Consider the following 22,187-nt stretch of genomic DNA (forward strand, 5'->3'; position numbering starts at 1 on the left):
TTGTCATTGTGTAATTCTGTACAAACGAATTGTAATGATGTTTGCCTTGAATAACAGCTTATAGTCCATAACAAGCTCATTTAGGTTTTTTTTTCACAAAAGAGCAATTGATCTTGATTCCCGTTTCCCCAAAGGGACAGTTGCCAATGTGGTTTCTACCAAGGCTCCACCATATTCTGCTTGCCAGATAGTTCAGATAATCAAAAATGTTTTCATTTCAGTTAGCAATAGGCTCCAGGGGAATTTGCCTTCTTTCATGTTTTATAGCAGAAACTCTGAATGGGAAGCTTGTGGTTTGTTTTTCAAGAAAAATATTTTTATTTTCACTGAGCTCAACATAGCATTGTAACAAAGGCCTATTACACTTTGTCTCTTTGATTTTTCCAAATATGGGGCTTCTATAGAAAGGTGAATTTATGCTTTATAACAACTGTAGTTTTATGCACCCACTTGGGAGGAAGTGGCAATGAATTCATTGGGACTGTTTCTGGGTAAACATATCAGGCTACAGTTTACAATTACTCAGAACAAGGTGTAGTTTATCTTGGTTGGAGACATAATTTACATTTTAACAGAGTTCTGGAGCACAAATAGCTAATTCAACCCCAAGCCATTTTAGTCAGAATGGCTTTCAAAAGGCTAACTGCCATGGAAAACACTGGGTACAGCTTACAGCTTCAAGTAAAATGTGCCGAGATCCACAACTGGAGTTTCTGTGCTGCATCCTTCCCAGTACCTCTTTGCTTTATCACTGGATGAATACCAGTAGCAACTTTCCACAAATGTTATGAATGGATAGATACATATGAAAGCAAATACTCATTAGAAGACAAAGTTGTAGCACACAGGTAGGCAAAGAGTGGCCCTCCCAATGCTGCTGAACATTGCCTATGCTGATAGAAGCTGTAATTCAGCCGCATCTGGAGGGTTGTATTTTGCCTTACCCTGTTGTAGCCTATATATTGAGAAGAAAGGGAAGAAAGAAGGTGAGGATTTGGATGGTGGGGAATTTCTGATCTCTCCCCAAGTCGGAGAAGCTGGTGGCTGAATCAGCTGGGAAGTGCTCTCTTTAGCAGTATTTGATGGATGCCGAAAGAGATTATGTCAAACTTTGCCTCCATACAGCACCATTTTGTGACTAGTCCTGCTGCCACACTGCAATTTTGTGGCTGATAAGCCTTAGTGATTTCCAGCTGTTTCACAGGGGACAAGTGAATAGAAAGACTGAGATCTGTAATCTTTATTTTAGTTTTATTCTAGTCTTATGCAAAACTACATACACAACAGCAGTGTAAGCAGTTTTGCATAGCTTCATTTTGATCCTAAAAGGCAAAGGCAGGAGCACTGGATACCTTGACGGATCTGGCCAAAGTTTTTGGCTATGACCCATAGGTTATTACGAGTACAATCTGCTTTTTATACACATCATTTCTTCTTATTTGTTCAATTGTTGTATTATGTTTCTTCTAGCATAGTGGCTGCTGTATATCAACTAACTGGCAAAATTCATAGAACATGCTGTTTCTTTTCCTTTCAATTTAGGTTAAGAACTTACTGGATATGAGCATCTTGGCCTTCATTCCAGCCATTTTCCTTGGAGTACTTGGGGGCCTTTTAGGAGCACTCTTTGTTTTCTTGAATATAAAGGTTAATAAATTTCGCATGTGGTTCTTCAGCAGAATTCCAAAAACATCCCTCAGAAGAGCAATGAAGCTCTTAGAAGTTGTGCTAGTCCTTGTAAGTAAATTTGGTATGTCTTGCAGTGTGCTCCAATGTTATATTTTCACTTGATAGGACTGAGCCAAGGAAGGGGAGATCTGGAAGGGCAAAGCCCCTAGGCTGCCAGCTGATCAGGCTCCTGAAAGCTGTGAGCTGCATTGTCCCACTCTAATCCCTGCCATGAAAGTAGGAGGAGGGAAAAATGAGGAGTCTGGCTATTATTTTGCTGAGAAGATTGAGATTGGGCAACAAGGAACCTGGCTATTGTTCTGAATGCCTTCTGGAGGAAAGACAGTATAGGAAGCGGTGCAGAACTAGGAAAATTGTCTGTGCTGCAGAACAGGCAATTTCCTCCATCACTCCTCCTAGCAAGCATTCAGAACAGTAGTTGGCTACTCACTGCCCTGTATCCTTTTCTCTCAGCAGTGTGTGGCAGATGCTACCAACACTGTAGTCCTTCTGTCCCCCCCTCTCTCTTTTCTTGGCAGGGAAGGTGAAGCAGAAGTAAGTAGATGTATGGCTGTGTTCATAACAGTCCCTGAAAGCAATGAATATGAATGTAACGGTGCCTATTTTTTTTTTAAAGAAGGGAGTGGAAATGACTTCGGGAGGTTATTTTTGCTTTATGTTTCCAAGGCCACTGGGATCTAAGCACCACCACTGGCTCTGGATTCAAAGAGAATGAAGATCTGTTGCTAAAAATTAAAGATTAATAGAAGGCTAAATAATGTTAAGTTCTGGCACAGAACTAGTATAATAGAGGTGGAATAGTACAACATGTAATATTCAGAGGTGAGTTTCCAGGTGGTAGTTTACCTTCTACCAGTATCCTTCAATCTTTATGAATAATGTCCAAAGTTAGTCATTACCATTTAGATTTTTATGGGAATGTGCAACTATCAAACCTGTTATCTACATTTTAAAAACATATCTTGGGCAGTGGTATATCTATATTCTAAAAATGTATTATTAGATTGTTTAATAGCTATATTTGATCTTACTTAATACATATAAATTAAAACAGACATATGGCTCTTCTTTATAAGATAATTGCATCCACTGATTTCTAGACTATAAAATGCAGAAAAAACTACCTTAATTAATAAGCACAATAACTACAGTATTAATAAGAGTAAGTTTAGGTTAACCATGTGCCTTCCATTACAAAAGATAGCTCATTGTTTGAAAGTGTCCTTGGTTTAAAAGTTTATGAGTCCAAGGCTGGTTTAAAGATTAAAAAAAAAAAAAAAAAGAATAAGAAGGCAGAGTTGGGGGCCATTCAAATCTGTTGGCTTTAGAAATAGCCCTATCTGGATGCTCCGATTAATGTGATAAATAGTCTTGTGACGGAGAGAACATTTTGGATTAGCTGTAGATTCTGGTCTGTTTTAAATTCATCTCCATGTAGAATGCCCTGCAGTAATGGGTGGACTTAATTATTTTAGATTTCATGTGTTTAATATTCAGTATTTCTAATTGGTGGACAGGTTGTGACCCTTACCGCTACTGTCTACTTGCCATATTTCTTTCATTGTACTCCAGTTAAGAACCTGCCAGCATTTGATCTAGATAGTAAGTCCCAAAAGTAAGTACATGTTGAATTTGTACAAAATATACTTTGTTTGTATAATGCTTTGTATGGTATAAGTGCTTGGTTTCTTCTGTTTGAGAACCAGTCCAACTTTGAAGCTTCAGTGAGGTTCCATATCGCTCAGGAGTAGGCATGCTGGAGCCTATGTGTAAACTTGCTTGATTGTGGGAGTGTAGAAAATGAAATGTGTACATCATATATATATTTCATAGTTAGAAACTATGCTTCTGATGGTAGAAGCTTTTGTCACAGAGTTATGGCACCATGTAAATTTAAGGGTGGCAGGGTATCCGAGAAATAATCTGTTGTGGCAAATCTCAGATGGTATGTCTGGAATCATGAGAGAGCCTTTTATGGCTGGATAGTGATCTGTGTGAGATGTTACAACAAATGGTGCTAAAAATGGAGGGTGTTCTTTGGGTAAGAGAGGTGAAGGCTAGTTAGAGAAAATAAGTATAGGATTAGGTTTAGGTCCAGACAATTAAGCTAATGAAATTAGACTTCTTTACTTCTCCTTCTTCCCACAACAGCCTGTGCAACCTCCTGGATATGTTGCACACAGAGATGTAGGAGAACCTGATGAATGATGTGTGTATATGAGTGGGGGAGAGGGGGAAGATCTCCCTCAAACTGAGGGTAAGCAGAGTTCTTCTGCTATCAGATGGCAGATTCTAGACCTAATCTCTGAAGTCCGTTGTGTACACACCAGTATACTGACTTATAGTGTGTGTGTGTGTGTGTCAAGGGTCCTTGTGGGCTACCCATTACCACATGGTCAGTTTTCATGAAACACTATATGTATTCCCATTTTTCATCATCATCTTGATTTGGCCAGGATCTTCCTGGACATGAAGATCTTTATATAAATACATTTGTCTCTCTGTAGTATCCCTTTTTCTATATGTGGCTTGTTGTTGTTGGCTGCAGTTGCCATGCAGGACAGGGTTAGCCAGCACTACACTGTCCCACATGGTCTGTATCTGCATAGAAGTCAGTTGTCTGGACCCTTCGGTCATATTTTCACCTCATGAATTTAATATTCTTTTCTTTTCTTTTTTATTTTCAAGTGTAAGCCAAGTTAGGTGGCAAGTTTCAGAGTATAATTGCCCACCAGCAACAATTCAGAATGGGCCAGATGCAGTGAAATATTTCAACCAAACCTTTAATGAAGGTAAGGCAAAATGCACTCTCACAGAAAGAAATAAGAATGAACTGAGTTTATGTAAGTGTATTTTTCCAATAATTGTATGTCTTCCAATTTGTTTTTGAGCACAGTCCCCAAATTCAAAAAGGATGTCTGTGAATATAGTTCACCATAATTAAAATTTCTGAGTTCTTAAGCAGAGGTGCTTCCTAACACAATCTATTGTGGCTCAGTTTTCTAGAAACTTTGGCTGCATCTGAACTACAGAAATAATGCAGGCTGACACTGCATTAACTGCCATGGTTCCATGCTATGGTATTCTGGGATTTGTAGTTTTATGAGATATTTAGCTTTCCCTGTCATAGAGCTTTGGTGTAACAAACTACAAATCCCAAGATTCCATAGCACTCCACTATGGCAGTTAAAGTGGTGTCAAACTGCATTATTTTGGCAATGCAGTTGCAGCCTATGTTAGCACAATTCTATGTAGGACTTTGTACAAATGATATAGAAAATTAGAGGAACAAGTAAGAAGGCCAGAATGATTTGTCTTACCTGTTTGTGAAATAGAGCTTGGAAATAATGTGTTACAAGTTACAAGAAGCAAAATCTAGGGAGAATCCAATCAAGGTGCCTGTTTACTGGTAGAAGAAGCCGACATGTTTTGGTCTATGTGTACTCTTAGGACTTTCTTCAGATTGTTACTGAGACTCTAACTTCAGATATTTCTGAACCAAGAATTTGTATTCATTGGACAAATGAAAACCAATTTTTTCAGTATTTTTCCCCCCAAGGAACCAGTGCCTGGTTCAGAAATTTCAGAAGTTTGATTCCAGGTAGCCTCCTGAAGAAGGCCTTCAGTGCACACAAAGGCAGACATGAGTTGGGCTTGTGGTGCATAGAACACCTGGCTGCAGACCAGGAAGGGTTTATTATGTCCAGTGAGGGACAGTAATATAGTTAGAGTCTGAAACTGAGAGACTTGAGAGATAACTGAAGTCTGGAAGAGGGTTTCAGTTATTTATTATCCTGTGGGATACAATAGCTTTGGTGGCTGAGTTAGTCAAAAGAGTTGCCCAAAGAGGGACAGGGAAGTCATGGGGTGGTTAAAGAATATATGTGAAGGGTATCAGTAACAAAGAAAACATATGGTTGGAAACAATTGGTTCCTAAGAAATCTAAGCCACTACTAAGTCTAAGAATAAAAGAGTGCAAATGTAACTAAGTAACACAAGGAAAAACTATAATAACAACTTCATATCATTGATATTTTATAAAATTCTACTTTTAAATAAACTTTTGTTATTGTTTCAAGAAACACTTGGCCTGAGTTTTGAAACGCAAAACACACTACTGAACACTAAGAGTTTAGCATGTTCGCATCCCATAAATGGGTGGCAGCGGTGGGATTTATGAAAACCCCATAAGACTGCCATCTAGAGAAAGGAATAAGATGAAGGAGTGTTGTCTTCGCATATTATGGTGGCAGCGGTGGGATAAAGATAATCCCTCAGGACTGCCATCATCCAAAGCCAGTGTTAATGTGAAGGCTAACTGGATGGGACCTTCGCAGGGCTTTTCTACCAATAAACAACTACCTTTTGAGCATTTTGAGGCATGCTTCTTATAAGCAATTATGACATTGTGCGGAATGTATTATATTTTCCGAGATAACAACAGCATTATAATATTTTGTTGCTTGTTGATGTGTGCCTTCAAGTCATTTCTGACTTATTGTGACCTTATCATGAGGTTTTCTTGACAAGTTTCTTCAAAGGGGGTTTGCTATTACCATCCTCTGAGGCTGAGAGATTGTGACTTGTCTCAGGGCTTACATGGCTGAGCTAGGATTCAAACCCTGGTCTCCAGAGTCACAGTCCAATGCTCATACCACTACACCATACTGGCTAAATAAAGTAACAACTGATATGTCCATTATACTTTTCATGTACAAATAACATCTTACCCCTAAAATGTCGTGGAGGGGATTTTGACCATTTTTGTATTTTTACAAAGAAGTATTTTTAAGTGTATGTTTTTTTTTAAAAAAATGAAAACTAATATCTAACAGACTAAGGAGCAACAATTAATGGCATCAGGTTGCCTCTAAAAAGTAATGAGTATCAAATTACTTAAAAAACTGTTCCAAGGTCTACTGTGAAGAAAACATGCATTAGAATATGAAGCATAATAACAGCAGTGCTACCAGCAACCTTGTTAGCTATTTATACCACACATTAAAGTCTCTTGTGCTTTACAGAATTTGATAAACCAAAAACAATAGCTAAGTCTCTGTTCTCAAGGAGGCTGTATTCTAAGGCAGACAAAATGAAGTGGGTTTGAGGATAGCAGGGAATGGACATATATGTCCTCAGTTGTTGATGTATAGTTGTAAATGAGGATTGATAAGACCAGGCGATTGTGAGCATGTCCCTGCCACACATGCAAATGCAAATGCAAATCTGTACAGAACTTGCATAGAATCCTGGACCGAATGTGTGTGTCTGCATTTTGAAAGAATGTAAAATTATGAAATCTTGCATTTTGTATTCTTCCTTCTCTCTTTGTCTCATTTAAAGCGGCTGCTCTCTTGGCTGAGAATGGTGCGAGAGGTATCACATACCTATTCAGACGTGGGACTCACAAGGAGTTTGGCTATGCCTCTCTTTTTACAGCATTAATATTCTACTTTCTATTGTCCTGCTTGACTGCAGGCTCTGCTGTTGCCAGTGGTTTGGTTATACCTATGCTGTAAGTATTGCTACTGGTCCATTTTTGAGTATAAAGAATGCATTTTTCTCTGCCTACAAAGAGACCTGTGGCTTTACAGCAGTGGTTCCCAACCTTCCTAATGCCGTGACCCTTTAATACAATTCCTTATGTTGTGGTGACCCCCAACCATGAAATTATTTTACTTGCTACTTCATAACTGTAATTAAATAGGCGTTTTCCAATGGTCTTAGGCGACCCCCATGAAAGGGTCCTTCGACCCCTAAAGGGGTCCCGACCCACAGGTTGGGAACCACTGCTTTACAGGAATGGAGAAATACTGGGTTGCAAAAGAGGAGTCCTTGTTGAAATGCAAATGGACTTTAAATTTCCTAGACTTTGCCCAATTGCCACATGGCCAGAGGAGGAGGGGTCAGCCTGCTAAAGATACCCTCCCCGTACCATCTTAACTAAGGACAGAAACAACAAAATGCAGGCATCTTACTAACATCTCTAATTTTTCTCCTGTTTGGTATGTAACATCATGCCTGATGAAGAAGCCAATGGTGCTTCAAAAGTATATTGTGCATTTCGGTTGGCCAATAAAAGTATTACTGTTTGGTGGATTTTTGTTTGAATTTACTAAATGGCCAACACAGCTATCCCTACATGTTTTCTGGCCTGAGAGGGGTTTGCCAATGGCTGCTCCCAAACTATGTATTTCCATCCTATCAGCCAGGCAATGACTTTTTAACAAATTCAAGCAGGCCTTTGGCTAGTAACTGTTTACTATAGAAGGGTTTTTTGAATGGTGATGAGTCCTATCTTTTTATCCTCATTGTCAAGCTTTAAATTAGAAATAAAATAAACAAAAATGAATGAGTTTTTGTGGATTTTTCAGGCTATGAGGCCATGTTATAGAAGAATTTATTCCTGATGTTTCGCCAGCAGCTGTGGCTGGCATCTTCAGAGAATGCTGGCATGGGTGGGGTATATATACTATTGGTTCAGAGAAAGCAATTTGTATGTTAATCTGTATATTGTTCTGTTGTTGAATGGCAAGGCCTCAGAGTGTCTATTTAGTTAATGATACATTGTCTGCTGGGAAACCCCCCTCACCCTGGGTAGTTTTCATTTGCATTTGCTGGGTCTTCATTTACTTAAAGGCAGTGATGGCAAATCTTTTTTGGGGCTGAGTGCCCAAACTAAAAGGTCTTCTGGCATCGGATGTTATCCAGTGCTGGGAGTGGGACCTCCATCCTCTGGGGTGGGCCTTCCAGGGTGGGACTTCTTCCCTTGCTCCCGGGCCTTCAGCTGGCTCTCCAGAGACATGATGTCCTTGGTCTACAGCTGCCTCTGGAGAGGCAGCAGAGTGGCAACTGGAGGCTGGGAAGGGTCTGGAAGGGGGAGGAAGAAGCGCACGCCTCTTGCTCCTCCTCCCCCCATGCCGTTCCTAGCCTCCAGCTGCCTCCAGAGAGGCAACTGGAGACCAGGGAGGGTTGGGAAGGAGAAGGAAGAGTCTCTGACCTCTTCCTTCTCCTCTTCCCACCACATGCTGAGGGAAATGACATCACGTGCCATCTCTGGCATGCGTGACACAGGTTTGGGTTTCTTCTTTTCTGTTGAAGTTATCCACATGTTTATGGATTTCAATGGTTTCCCTGTGCATTCTGACCTGTTAGTTGTTGGTATGGTCAAGAATTTCAGTGTTTTTAAACAACATTTTATGTCCAGGATGGTTTACTTTATAATGTGTTCTGCTACTGCTGATTTTCCTGGCTGACCTAATATGTAATCTCTCTCATGTTCCTTGATTCGTGTTTGAACACTGTGTTTGGTGATCCCTATGTAGACTTGTCTGCAGCTCCATGGTGTGTAGTAAACTCCTGAGGCCATGAGAGGGGCTCTCCAGTTCTTCACTGAGTGCAGCATTTGCTGGATTTTCTTGTTCCATCTGTAGACCATTTGGAGGTTGTGTTTCCTCACCAGTTTCCCTATTCTGTTTGTGGCTCCTTTGATGTATGGTAAAAATACCTTCCCTTTGGTTGGTTGTTTGTCTTCTCTCCTATGGGTTTTTCTGGGTTTGGCAGCCCAGTTTGAGCTGAAGGTAACCATTAGCCTGTAGAGTCTAGTCTAGGTGCTTCAATAGCCTGAAAAAATCACAAAAAACGATGAATGCCAGCTGTGAAAGCCTTTGACTTTACAAAAATGAATTAATTTTGTACTTCCCCAATAGAGACATGTGTTGTAAACAAAAGTCTGGAGACATCAATTGAATGCATTCTTCTTGCACTGTATTTCACTATTAGTTGCTACCACAGAAAAAAAGTATTAAGTATCTACTCAACATGATGATGGTAAAAAAACATTCACACAATCAATTTTCTCTATTAGACAAAATTGATTTTCAGGAGAAAACTATTGTAGCCTCCTTGCTGAGATGTTTAGCTAGTCACCCAAAATAATGGGCAGACCTATGAAAGATTTGCTAGTCTTATAAGCTTTTGAGTATCAGACCTCAGAATGGCAAGGACAGTTTCGGTGGTGCTTCAGGATGCCCTCCGTTTTTCAATATAACAAATGTGCATTTTTTACTGATTTGTTATGCAGAAACTTCAGATCTTCTTTTTAGGTATTACTTCTGTTGTGTGTGTGGAAACATGGAGTATCCCATTTTTCCCAACATGTTTTGTAGCTGAGCAAATATATCTGTCCCCTCAGTAAAGGCTCCCAGCTGTAAACACAGTGTACCATATCATTATCTCTATGGCATAGGCATCTATTGGGTAAAGCCTCTTATGTACTGTGACATTATGTGAACTTTGTAGGTGGGATTTTCTCTCCTGGCACTTGAAATTCTCTATGAAGGTTGTATGCTTCCCTTTCCAATGCTAATTTGCATATGTCTCCTTAACTAAAGTTGTAAACAAGTGAAGCCATTCCCACAACAGTGTTTGTTTTTAGTTGTGGCAAGATTGTCCCACTGTCCTTCATTGTCTGTCCAGAGGTTCAGGAGAATCACATGAAGGAGAAAGAGGAGGTTGTCAACTGACCCTGCTGTCTCTGTAGTCACCTAGTCATCATAGCACTCCATGCACTGAAGGGTTACTCAAACAGCAGGAATCTTTCTCTGTTTCCCATGTAACCATGAACCCTGATTTTGCCATGTGCTAAATTGTGTGGAAGTGTACACAAGTAGGGCTGGCTTCCCACTTCAAATGTTCATCCCTCAACAGGCAGAGAACTGTAGAGGTGGGTAATAAAGATACGACCCAGGAAGAGGGCAAGTGGGATTCTGATTATATGGAATATGTGAATTGTTAGTTAGCAACCTTTGCATGCTTATACTCATCAGTGGCTAGTTTGCATTTCCATAGCAACAATGTTCATGCAGTCATTTTCTCCCCCCCCCCCCCAAATCAGCATTAGACCATATATTAAGTCAAGCTACTTTCATTTTCTGCTAGACCCTGTGGATGTATGGATGTGCAGGTATGAATGGGTAGATGGATGTAGGACTGATGGTTGTTCGGCTTCAGAGTACTGTATCTCATGCCTCTCAACATGAATCTGTGAATGGATGGCACTTACAACACAATTAGTGCACTCAGGGGGAAAAAGGATACTTTTGTTTCTGCCCAGACTATTCCCCTTACTTTCTTCTTTTCTTTTGCAGGTATACAGGAGCATTATATGGCAGAATTGTTGGTTTGATACTGGTTTCTGCTTTTGGCGTTCAGACTGATGAAAGTGGTGCATGGGTTGATCCAGGGCTATTTGCTGCAGTTGGAGCTGCTTCCTTCTTCAGTGGTGTTTCCAGGCTCACCATCTCCTTGACTGTTATAATGGTTTGTATAAGCTAACCTATAAGGACAGCTATCATATTACCAAATAACAAAAATCATCATTAATGTTGTAATGCTGGAGTCATAGACTGAAAACATGATTGTGAATGATCCAAATCACCAATTGTTTGTCCTGAGTCAAGGCCTCTGGGAAGCAGTAGGAAAGCTTGCAACCCTCCCATAATTCTTTGGAAGGGTGTAGAAGGACTCATTAGCTCTAATGTTCTCTCTCATGTAAGAGCTACATAACAGAAAGAGTGGCATGATGCCCACTGGCAATGTCTGTGCCATCCACATATTGGAGGCATCTCTGTGGAAGAGAAAGGTTTGCAGATGTTGTGTCCTCATGTGATGTATACCCCTGAATGGGGCAGACCTACAAAGCACGGGGGTTGGTGAGCACATGTACACTGACCGAGTTATCTGTTATGATATGTCCTCACTGGTGCATGGATGGTTGGACTGGGGCAACTTTCCCCTTGTTGCAAACTTGTTCATCATTTAAAGGGTGGAATTTATTTTGTTAACAGATTAAGCTGGCCACTTGCATATCACCAAAAAAAGGGCACAGCTCTATATCAAAATTTGCACATGCTAATCATCATGTACAACTGCATGTATAGAAAAAATTACTGTCATTTGAATGAAAATGCAATAGCTGTCACTGTAAGAGCCAAGACTGTAATGGGTGACTTGTTGGCTTAGTCTACACTCCAGGCATGTATGGTCGATAGCAATTTTAAGACTCTAGTTCTCTCTCTTTTTGTTTTTAATCACCATACTGGGCTGGTCAGGCATCCAAATGCCTTCAAATCTGTATCCTTCAAGCAGAGGATTGTTCTGCAGTCCTATAGAGATTTTAAAATTTCATTGTATCAGGGCACAGTTTTTCTTTGTAGGGCCAATGCCTTCAAGTTTCTCCCCCTCCCATAGCTACATTTCTGAGCCACCTACTATTTTGCAAGGAATCCCCTGGCATGACAGGCTTGGAGCTGCTTCTCTTTTTTAAAAAGTAGCATAAGTGAGAAATAGTCTTTTTGTTCTGTGATAAATATAATCACTGTTATTTTGTTGCTTTCTAAGAGCCAAAATTAAAGAGACACTAACTTTCTAATAACCAAGAATGCAAACATAACTTGCATTGGATTTGGACAAAATTAGTGAAATCAAAAATAGGGACCACTTGGGATTTGAAAGACAATTAAAACTCTCATTTCAGTCTCACTTCTTGTGAGGGTAAAATGCGATCGCTGAAAAAAAAGTCTTTTTTTGAACGTTTTCCAGTCTCAGGGTGGAAAGCTGTGTTCAGCACAATTTGCTTGTAATAAAAAGGTCAGGAATAGTGCAACTTTCATACAGCCTTGCAGCACAGAGTATGACGGCAGCATAATAAACAGTGAAGAGTAATGATAGCTGACCTGCAATGTGCTCCTAATTCCACTAGGTGGCAGGATAGAACTCTTGTGTGCTTCTTTCTGGGGACCTGAGCTTCATCTAGTATGTATATCCAAAGCAAGTAGTGGCATCATTTAAGGAAATGTTAGTTTTTGAGAAGGAGAAGAAGAAAAAACTTGATTTGGATGCAACAATGCAAAAGCATTTCCCCCAAAAAACAAAACAAATCCCCCAAACCTTGTGCCCTTGAACTGGAAAATTACACATACTTTTCAGATATTGCCTGATAGGAATGTTTAGTTTGGCTTTGTGTAATGTTCCATTTGGAAAGAGTTATGCAGGGATAGTGAACAGGTTGGTTAGTAGAATACTTTGTAAAAGAAATAGCAGGACCCCCCAGACTATGTCCAGTTCTTCATTCTTGGCTGCTTACGTCTTCCATCTTGACACACAAGTCTTAGCATCTTCTAGTAAAATGCAAGCTCTGAAAATGCTAGATGGATTTTGTTTTCCAAAGAACCTTGCCACACAAGCCACCCAGGAGCAAAGTGCACTTAGGTCCAACTCTATACGGGTCCAAATGATGTTGCATAGGATGGGTAAGGAGTACATTGTAGCTATTCTGTGCCATCAGCCCCAGTGGGTTTTTTTTTGTGTGTAATAGATTGCTTTCTCTTGGAATTACATTAGTTTTGATATTGCATGCAAATCCTATAAAGGGATTTCAAGAAATAGATTGATAGAGCAAAAACTCAGTAAAATAAATACAGTAAAAAAAATCAGAATGATATCAAATGAACTTTGTATTTCCAAATATTATTAGTATATTCTGCAGTGGAATTTGGTATGAATGTAGGCAAGAGAAGGAAATATGGCTACTGAGAGGAAGAGGTATTGAGAGCACATAGATAAGACAAAATAGGATAGAAAAGTGACCATGGGTTTCTGGGGATGTAGTCCCCCCAGAGTAAATTTTCTGAGCTCTGGGACATAAGAGAAGAAAATATTAGGGAGAGTGGAATAGAGAGCAGAACTTTTAAAAGAAGCAAAGCCTGAAACAAATGTAATTAAAAGGAGTGGTAGGTAGCAAGTTATGATATTTATGGGGAGAAGCAATGTGAATATGGTGATAGTGAGATCTTAATGTAGATCATCAACAGGAAGAGTTTTTTTTTAAATGTGGAATTTCCAGTCATTACACTTTGAACTTGCATGGTTTTCACTGTGATATCACTACCAATTCCTTATATTTTTCAGACGTTTATAATATAATATAATATAACCATCCAAGTCAAATGTGTATTATGTATATATCTATGTTCTGTCAATTAATGGCAAAACCATATTTTGGGCATTGTAAGAACTTTATCTGTATTGCAGGAATATTACTTCAGTGGAAGTAAAAATATTCAGGGGAAGGCAGGAGCAAATCCCCTCTGGAAAAATGTCAAGAAAACTCTGAAAATGACTTGAAAAAACACAATAAAAACAACAAGAGATAAGAGGTCACTCAAAGGTTTTGCTAAATATTTTTTAACATGTATCGATTGAACTGATGTTTAGGAGAGAGAAGGTGGAATGTCAGTAGCAAACTTACATAGAAGGGGAAGTGGAGTGAGTGTCTCTGATATCTTCTGGCTATTTAAAACCAGGTTCAGGTATCACTTAGAGAAGCCCTTGATGGAAAGAGAGGGAAACTCTCACTCTGCAGATCTTGTTGGCCTACAGTTCTCATGAGCCCTAGCCAGTCATGAGGAATTGGGGAACTGGTAGTCCAAAAAACTTTTGCAGGATCACAGTTTCCTACCCCAGCTCTAGGATTTACAGTCCCTGTGTATAGTGTCCAGCTGTGTCATGGTTTGATAACAACCTTCTTGGCATGAATCCCAACGTAAGCATTTGGATTTTGCATTTTCAAAACTGGTTTTTAAATTTGTTTTTTTAATCTGCTTGTAACAAATGTTTTTATTTATTTTATTATGCATTGCTTTGGGAATCCAAAGCCTGTGGGAAAAGAAACACAAAATGTCAAAAAGGGTTCCATCTGCTACAAAAAAGTGAAACATCTGTGGATGTCATTAACTGTTTTTCGGCTGTGTTGAGCACATAGCAGCAGCTTCAAAGTAGAAATATTCTCCATTCTAAATGGATATTGAATGAATGAAGATTGTGATTTCATTGGAAATGTGCATCTACCTTTCCACTAAGCTGTTAACTTCAATATTTTATATTTAACTAACATTTTCCAGAATGAACATGCTTAACATGTAAGTCAGCCTTCAACTACTAAGAATAGGGAGAGTAAGGCAAGTGCAGATTTGAATTCTGTACAGAATCTGCAAGGTGCTTAACTATTGGCCTGTGAGTAAAACACACACTTCTCCTGACTACTTCATTGTCGCTTCAGTACCTACAACACACAATAAGACACAGTGTGGCAATACTGGAATGATATTGGAGTGATATTCCTCCTCTACCATTTAGATATTGGAGTGATATACCTCCTCTACCATTTAGTAAAGCCACATGTATGGTTATAAAAGTAAATGCAAAAGTTATAATTTAAAAAAGAGTGATGTTGCCCCTTGTTAAGTTACCTTTTTATTGTAATAGTTTAAATTTTGTTATTGGGAATTGGATGCATTCCAGATGTTATTAAACGACAGCTCCAAGCATTCCTCGGACTTGGCTGCTTGGAGCTGCCCTTCATCAGTGCCTGGATGGATGCACAGTCCTCATCCCTGAACCAGTGATTTGCACACTTTATATCATACGTCCACACTTTATATCAGACCACACTACACTGTTATAGTGTTGTTATTCCACTTTAACTGCTATGCCTGCCTTCTGTGGGATTCTGGGGTTTGTAGTTTAGTGATGCCTAAGAGCTCTTTGGCTGAGAATTCTAAATGCCCTTCCCTAGACTGTAAATCCCAGGATTTCACAGGAGGCAACCTGTTAAAGTGGTATAATTGTGCTGTAACAGTGTAGCAGTGAACTCAAGTACGACTCAAGGTAGTTTCAGTTTCTGAAGGAGTAGCCATAGTAGTCTGTTGCAGCAAGAACAACAATTCAAAGTGCTGGTGCTGACCTGTAAAGTCCTGTACAGCTTGAGTCTAGGTTATTTGAAGGACTGCATCTCTCTTTATAAGCCCACCAGAGTGGTAAGATCGGAGAGGTGCTTCTCTTTGTCAACACCCTCTGAGGGTCTTTTGGTGGGAATAAGGGAGAGGGCCTTCTTGGTGGCTGCTCTCAGGGTCTGGAATTCCCTCCCTAGAGAGGCCAGGATGGCCTCATCCCTGCTCTCCTTTTGGCAACAGGTAAAAACATTTTTATGCTGTCAGGCTTTTTAAACCTGATGAAGGTTGGACTTTCAAATGCTATGTAAGTCAGATGTCAGGCTTGTATAAAGCCTTTAGTACATTTAAATATTTTAATGTGTAATTGTTTTAAATTCTTTACTTGTTTTATAAATTTTATATTGTTTTTACAATATATTGTTTAAATTTGTTAGCTGCCTTGAGTCCATATATTGGGAGAAATGTGGGATATAAGTAAGTAAGTAAGTAGCAGCAGCAGCAACAACAAACACTCCTGGCTGCTCTAATAATTGTCTGCCAGGTTTTTCAATTTTCATTTCCCTTAGAGTTCAAGGCAATGGACATAGCTCTCCTCTTGTCCATATGATCTTTTCAACAACCTTGTGAAGTAGGTCTAGCTAAGAGTAAGAGGTTGGGCCAAGTTCATCCAGTGGGTTACATACTGTACCTATACATTCCCACTCTATCTCAAACGTTGTGTATTGCATTATATTCCTGAAAGGCTGGGTGGCACTTCTTGCAGTTGATGAAGTGGACTGAAGTCCAGGAGTGTTCATTAATCCTTAAGGTGCTATCAAACTCTGTGCTGTTAAAATCTGAGATAATTGTGAGTATGCAGTATCAGTTTCAAAAAGAGAGATCATTTTCTTGCCTGCTAAAGGAGGCAAGCAGCTGTTACATTTTAAGCAAATTTCATATATACCACACTCACTTGCCTTTTTATGAACATAAATATAAATGGTACCCTTTTTGCCTTTGTCTTTATAGAGTACAAATATGCTTTTTGCACCAGATGATTTCACTTTTAACTGGAACTTCCCTGTTCCATGAATTCAAATTAAAAAATATATATCCTTGATAAAAGTGTGCTGCATCAGCAGGTCCAGCTCTAATGAGGTTCCATTTTTAAAACCAAAAGCCAAACCCCGAAACAGGTTAACTGCAGTGTGGCTGAGAACAAGGGCCAGGACTTTTTATCCGTCGTTTTATGTAAACTGGATCTTTGGAGTTTCCTGGACAGCTGCCCTCCTCTCTTTGAAGTGCTATGCCCGGTTGATGCCCGTAATGAAATACATAAGTATGTGTTACGTAATAAAACTAAAATAATAGGAAGGAGGCCAATTGGTTATAATGATGTGGAAGCTTGGGCCATGTAGCACTTGTAGGAAAGTTCTATGAGTAGTTACAGTGTAAAATTTTCCCCCTAAAACAGTCTCTGAAGCATTTCAGTAAGTGTAGAATTATGAGGTAAGCAAGGTGAAAGTAATTTTATTGTTTAGGTGTTATAAATCTGTCTATCAACAGCATTTTTCTACAGTTCACTAGCAGTGTGAACTATACAGATGTAACAGTGCTAAAAGTCTAGGCTGTGATGCTGTAAGATCTAAATCAAATAAGTATTAAAACCAAGCAGGGGTGGTAAATGTTTTGTTGTGATCAGTGTGTTACACTGAACACAGTTATAAGATAAACTTTATTGACTGCTAAATTATCTTCCCTAGCTTTCCTCACCCCCCTTCCTTGGTTTTAATATAGAACTGATTTTAATCTTATGTCTGCTTTTCCTCATGTTGCTCCCTTACATGTCAGTCCTATATCCCCCCAAAATAGGCCCTCTACTCTAGAGCTAGTTGAAGGTGGGGGAACTTTGCCATAGCAAGCATTCTAAGTCAAGAATGAAATGGCAATGGTGGTCTTTTCAGATAACCAGTTTACAGGACTTATAATCCATTATAGTAATGCATTATTTTTGCTCGTTTATTGCATGGAATATTGTGCTTTCTCAACTCAAACCATATATTTGTGTGTTTCTCTCTGATTTGAATGGGGATACCAGCAATGGTGGTGGTGGTGGTGGGGAAAGAGTTTACTCTTGCTCTACTTTTTCTAGATTGAAATTGTTTCAAAATAATGAAACACTTTAGAATATTATCAGGGGCATTTTCAGGAGGTGCGGACTACACTGGGTGACACCTCACAGGGGAGTGTCTCCTGGTATACTTGTGGGAGGGGGCAGCCTTCCAGTTTGTACTTCTGTGCCTCTCTATGGGTAGATTGGGTCTCCTGGAGACTGAAGTTCCCGGGGAGGACCCAGTCCACCTGTCCCACCCATCACAGGTGACAAGGAAGATAGCTGGGATGCTGTCAACATGCCATGGTGAAAACCTGGAAGTGGCTCTGTTTGCTGAATAATGTCTGGTCCATTTTGAGAGTTGCGAACAAGGTAGACTGGAACGGCCAGAAACATGAATGGTCCCTTTGGGTGTCCCAGTCCACCAGCCATTGGCGGCAAGTAGACCAGAGCCTTTCTCTTCCAGAGTGGCCCAATGTACTCTTGCAGGACCATTGGTCTAGCTGAGGAGGGGGATGCCAGGTAGCTTGGGTATGACAGCATGAGTTACCACATCGAGGTGACACCAACCCTAGTGACACCACTGAATTCTGTTCATAATTAAGGGGATTATGTATTTCCTGTGATTAACTTTTATTCCCTCCCACAACAGGATTTCTGCTCAAGTATGAAATAATGCATGCTGAATACAGGGATAAGGAAAACTATGTACAGTCGCCCTTCCTTTTTCATGGGGGATCTGTTCCAGACCCCCTCGTGAAAATGGAGTTGCGCATATATTCTAGCCCCATTCATTCTCTCTCTGTTTGTCTCTCATGCATAAGCGAGGGATTCAAGTCTGAAGACTGCAAGAATGGAGAGAGGACTGTAGTATGTCAAACAGATGTCTTTAACAACCTCTGCAAAATCTGCATGATACTCATTATCTAGTTTAACCCTTAATGTTCTCATAACATCCTTTTGCTAATGACTTTGGGCCAAACTAGATATTAAGGGGAATGTATATTCCTTGCAATTAACCCATTTTCCCCTCCCATTATGAGATTATATAGAGATAGTGTCTCAACAATCAGACCTGCAATTTAAACTTACGTTATTTTCTAATGATCAGTCACAAAATAAGGCCCACTGGGCCCTTGGTATTCACTGGGCTATGAGGACTCTCCATTGATACCAAAATCAATGGATGCTCAAGTCCCATTAAATTCAATGGCGTAGGAAAATTGTATCCTTTATATAAAATGGCAAAATCAAGATTTGCTTTTGGAACACCCCCCCCCCCCCCCAGTATTTTCAAGCTTAGAATGGTTGAATCCACGGATAAGACATTCATGGATACAGAGGGCTAACTGTATGTTAAATGATACATCAGTACACAGATATAAGATGAAGAAACTCATATGACATGAAAAATACATCTGTATTTCAGGTAGTACCTCTTCTAGAACCATGCCAAAGTGTTTGAGCCTGTGGTGTATGTGGCAGATTTCTGCCTGAATCTATCCTATATTATTCTGCCTTCCATATTAAATCTGCAAAGACAGAAGCTGCATAAAAGCTTAAACTTGCTAGACGTAAGGCAAAGTCTGAAGAAAGCTCTTGACAGGTTCATGGGCAGTCATTAACTGGAGCCCTTATCTTGAGTGGTTGTTGAGGTGAAACTATCAAGTGGCTTCTTTACACTTTGCTTTAAGAACAGTGTTATCACTTATATGAGTTTAAGGGCTCTCATGTGTTGGAGAGCACATGACAGAGTAGACAACAGTGGGATAGAAGGTCAAATCATTTGACTTGGTATTTGGCAGCTTCTTTTTTGCTGCCTTCAACACTCAGACAGTGCTTTCTGAAAACTTTAAGATTTAAAGTTTAAATGATACTGGTGGTAGTTGTTAATAATAAAATCACATAATTAAAATTTGATTTTTAATCTGAAACCTGCTGATACCACTGGCTATCTTTTAATATTACATGCTCCCATTTCTCCTTTATATTAGGTAGAGATCACAAATGATGTACAGTCTTTGATACTCATCATGCTGGCTGTCATGTTAGCCAAAATGGTCGGCGACTGGTTTAACACATCTTTATACAGTTCTTTACTGAAGCTGAAATGCATCCCCTATTTAGATGCTGAGCCATTTGTTTGCCACAGGGAAAACTGGTGAGTGTTTCTTATTTTTAATCTGTGCTGCATGCCCCCATTGGTCTCACGTTGAGAGGAAGGTAGTATATAAATTATAATCCTGCTCCCTGTTAATAGGTTTTCCAAGAGTCAGTGAAATGTGTGGATTTCTTTAGTTGTCTGACTTCAAAGGATTACCGCTGTGTGTCACCTTTTCTGTTTTAGGGACTATCATATAGCTGGAAGGGCCCTGCTGGCAGTGCCAGGAATATCCACCCCTTTCCTCCCTCTTATACAAGATGTCATGAGTCTGTAGTGAAGCCACAGTGAGGTCATGGGAAACGTTTTCTGTTTTAAAACTGAACTGAGTTCTCCATTGTGTGAAAACTTCAAGTTAGCATTATTTGTTCTAATAGCTCAGGGTCACCCTGAACTTCACTAAACCATTTGAAACCAGATATGTGCAACTTTTGGGCATTTGGGGATCATGTTGTCCCCTATGACTATACCTGGATGCAAAAAACAAAAACAAAAAAAACAAAAAAAACAAACAAAAAAAACCAACATATTTTTTGCACACTAGTGCCTTTCAGGGGGTTGGGGGGGGAATTTTACCATGTTTTGGGCCCACTTGGCTGTTTTAGGTTCAGGAAATGCTTTTTTTTAACAAAAATAACAAGAAGTAACCTAGAAGGCAACTTGCAATTCATTTGCTGGGCCTTCCCTGAGCTTAAAATGGTTTACCCCCCACCTCCTCAGTGAAATTGTCCTTGTGCACCCTAGCCAAGCTTTGAGAGCATGTTGGTTCTTTTACTTCTTTTATTTTTTTGGGAAAATGTTGTTTATAGGTCACACTTGCCCCACTAGTGGTTTAAACTAGCTAGTGCTTCTTAAGTTAGGGCATAAGGGAGCATGGGTAAAACAAAAATGGGTGGTTCATTCTGCTTACCTGCAGCCTTAGTAAGTGGATGGAATGGGGAGTTGAAAATTGAAGTTTGTGCATAAATTGCTAGATCATATTTAATTTATATCTGAAGTGGGCCGTACATAGAGAGCACGAATGCTATGGGAAAACAGAACAGACACAGGTAGTTAGTGCAGTAAATGGATACAAACAGTGTATAGAGATTTAAAACATCCACACAAAGATATGTAGAAAGAGGCTGTTCTCATTGTGTGTGTGTTTTTTTAAAAAACCATGCTTTTCTGAGAAACAAAGAGGACACTTATTTCATGGCCCTTGATATGATATGTGAAGGAGACACTCAGTGTATCTCTTTTTTAGTATGCTAACAATAGCAAACTTCCCCTGAACAAATCTTGCCAGGAAAACACCATGATAGGTTCATCTTAAGGCCACCATAATTTGGAAGGACTTGAAGGCACACAACAACAGCAACAAGAAGCAATATATTACAGATGAGAAAGGGTAATCTATTTATGGTGGCCCTTTCTTCAGCCAAGGTTGGAGGCATCAAAGGTTTTGCGTTTTCCATTAATTAACCCATGACCAAAAGATATAATTGCTTCCTAAGTATTAACTGTTGTCTATAAGTACTTATTCCTGATCATGCAAGTTTGTTGTATTTTTTATCCTGGCTAATCAAGGTGTATGTAATTCAACAGTATGCTGTGACTTTCAGTTGTGCTGCACTTTTTGCTATAAACAGCCCCCTTCCTTTTATAAAAACAAGCTTGCTGGAATGCTCAGAACTGCTGCTTGCCAAGGAGTGCTTTTTAATGAGGGCAAGAGCACTTGAACACATCTACAACTTGGCAACTCTTCCTACTTTTATAAGCCACTATGCACTTCAAGAGAGAAAATATCTTACAGCCTACCTTTTAATGGAATAAGTTGAGTTAAGAGCTGAGTGAATCTGGTGCTTGTTCTGTTCTAGCTTAACGTGAGCCATGTCAAAAGTCTCTGGGTGTTTCTGCATGATATGTCATATAAAGCTGATTTTGAGAGCCAAGAATTCTTGCTATGTTAAAATCATTGAACATTGTATATTAGAACATTGGTTGTATTACATAGTTAATCTTTTGATATTACCTCTTCCAAAATGCTGACTTGGACTTCTAGAAGCTGGGATTTGTATATACATCTTTTAATTGGAGTGAAATGAATTTATTGAAAAATCACTCACATTTCCAAATTTGTATATAGATATCTGCCACCTTCAAATTAAACACAGGTTAGGGATGTTCTGTGTTTTAACATGGTATGTGTGAGAAAGTGTGCAATAAAGGGCGAATGAGAGAGCAAAAAACAGAATTAATGAACACATTAATTTAGAAGACCAGAATTATGTTTCAGACGTAAAAATAAAGTTGGCCATTTGACACTGCTCCTGTGGCACAGACATGTACCTACTCATATAATAAAGCCGTGATATTGTCTTTGCTTGCAGATTTCCCAGACAAAATCTAGAATTGTTGGTCAAACCCACAGGGCATACGTTTGCTCTCTTATAAATTTTGAGGGAAGCT

General features: G+C 39.5%; 1 protein-coding gene across 1 annotated transcript in view; it reads left to right on the plus strand.

The window, feature by feature from the left end:
• The window catches only part of LOC121929229 (chloride channel protein C-like), an 86,127-nt gene that overhangs the window by 28,298 nt on the left and 35,642 nt on the right, over positions 1–22,187 (plus strand). The window contains exons 8-13 of the mRNA XM_042464576.1: positions 1,543–1,737; positions 3,207–3,304; positions 4,378–4,481; positions 7,034–7,205; positions 10,840–11,011; positions 19,570–19,736. Coding sequence (XP_042320510.1) covers positions 1,543–1,737; positions 3,207–3,304; positions 4,378–4,481; positions 7,034–7,205; positions 10,840–11,011; positions 19,570–19,736 — 908 coding nt within the window. The remainder of the gene's footprint in view (positions 1–1,542; positions 1,738–3,206; positions 3,305–4,377; positions 4,482–7,033; positions 7,206–10,839; positions 11,012–19,569; positions 19,737–22,187) is intronic.

The sequence above is a fragment of the Sceloporus undulatus genome, chromosome 4, assembly GCF_019175285.1.
Source record: "Sceloporus undulatus isolate JIND9_A2432 ecotype Alabama chromosome 4, SceUnd_v1.1, whole genome shotgun sequence".
NCBI lineage: Eukaryota > Metazoa > Chordata > Lepidosauria > Squamata > Phrynosomatidae > Sceloporus > Sceloporus undulatus.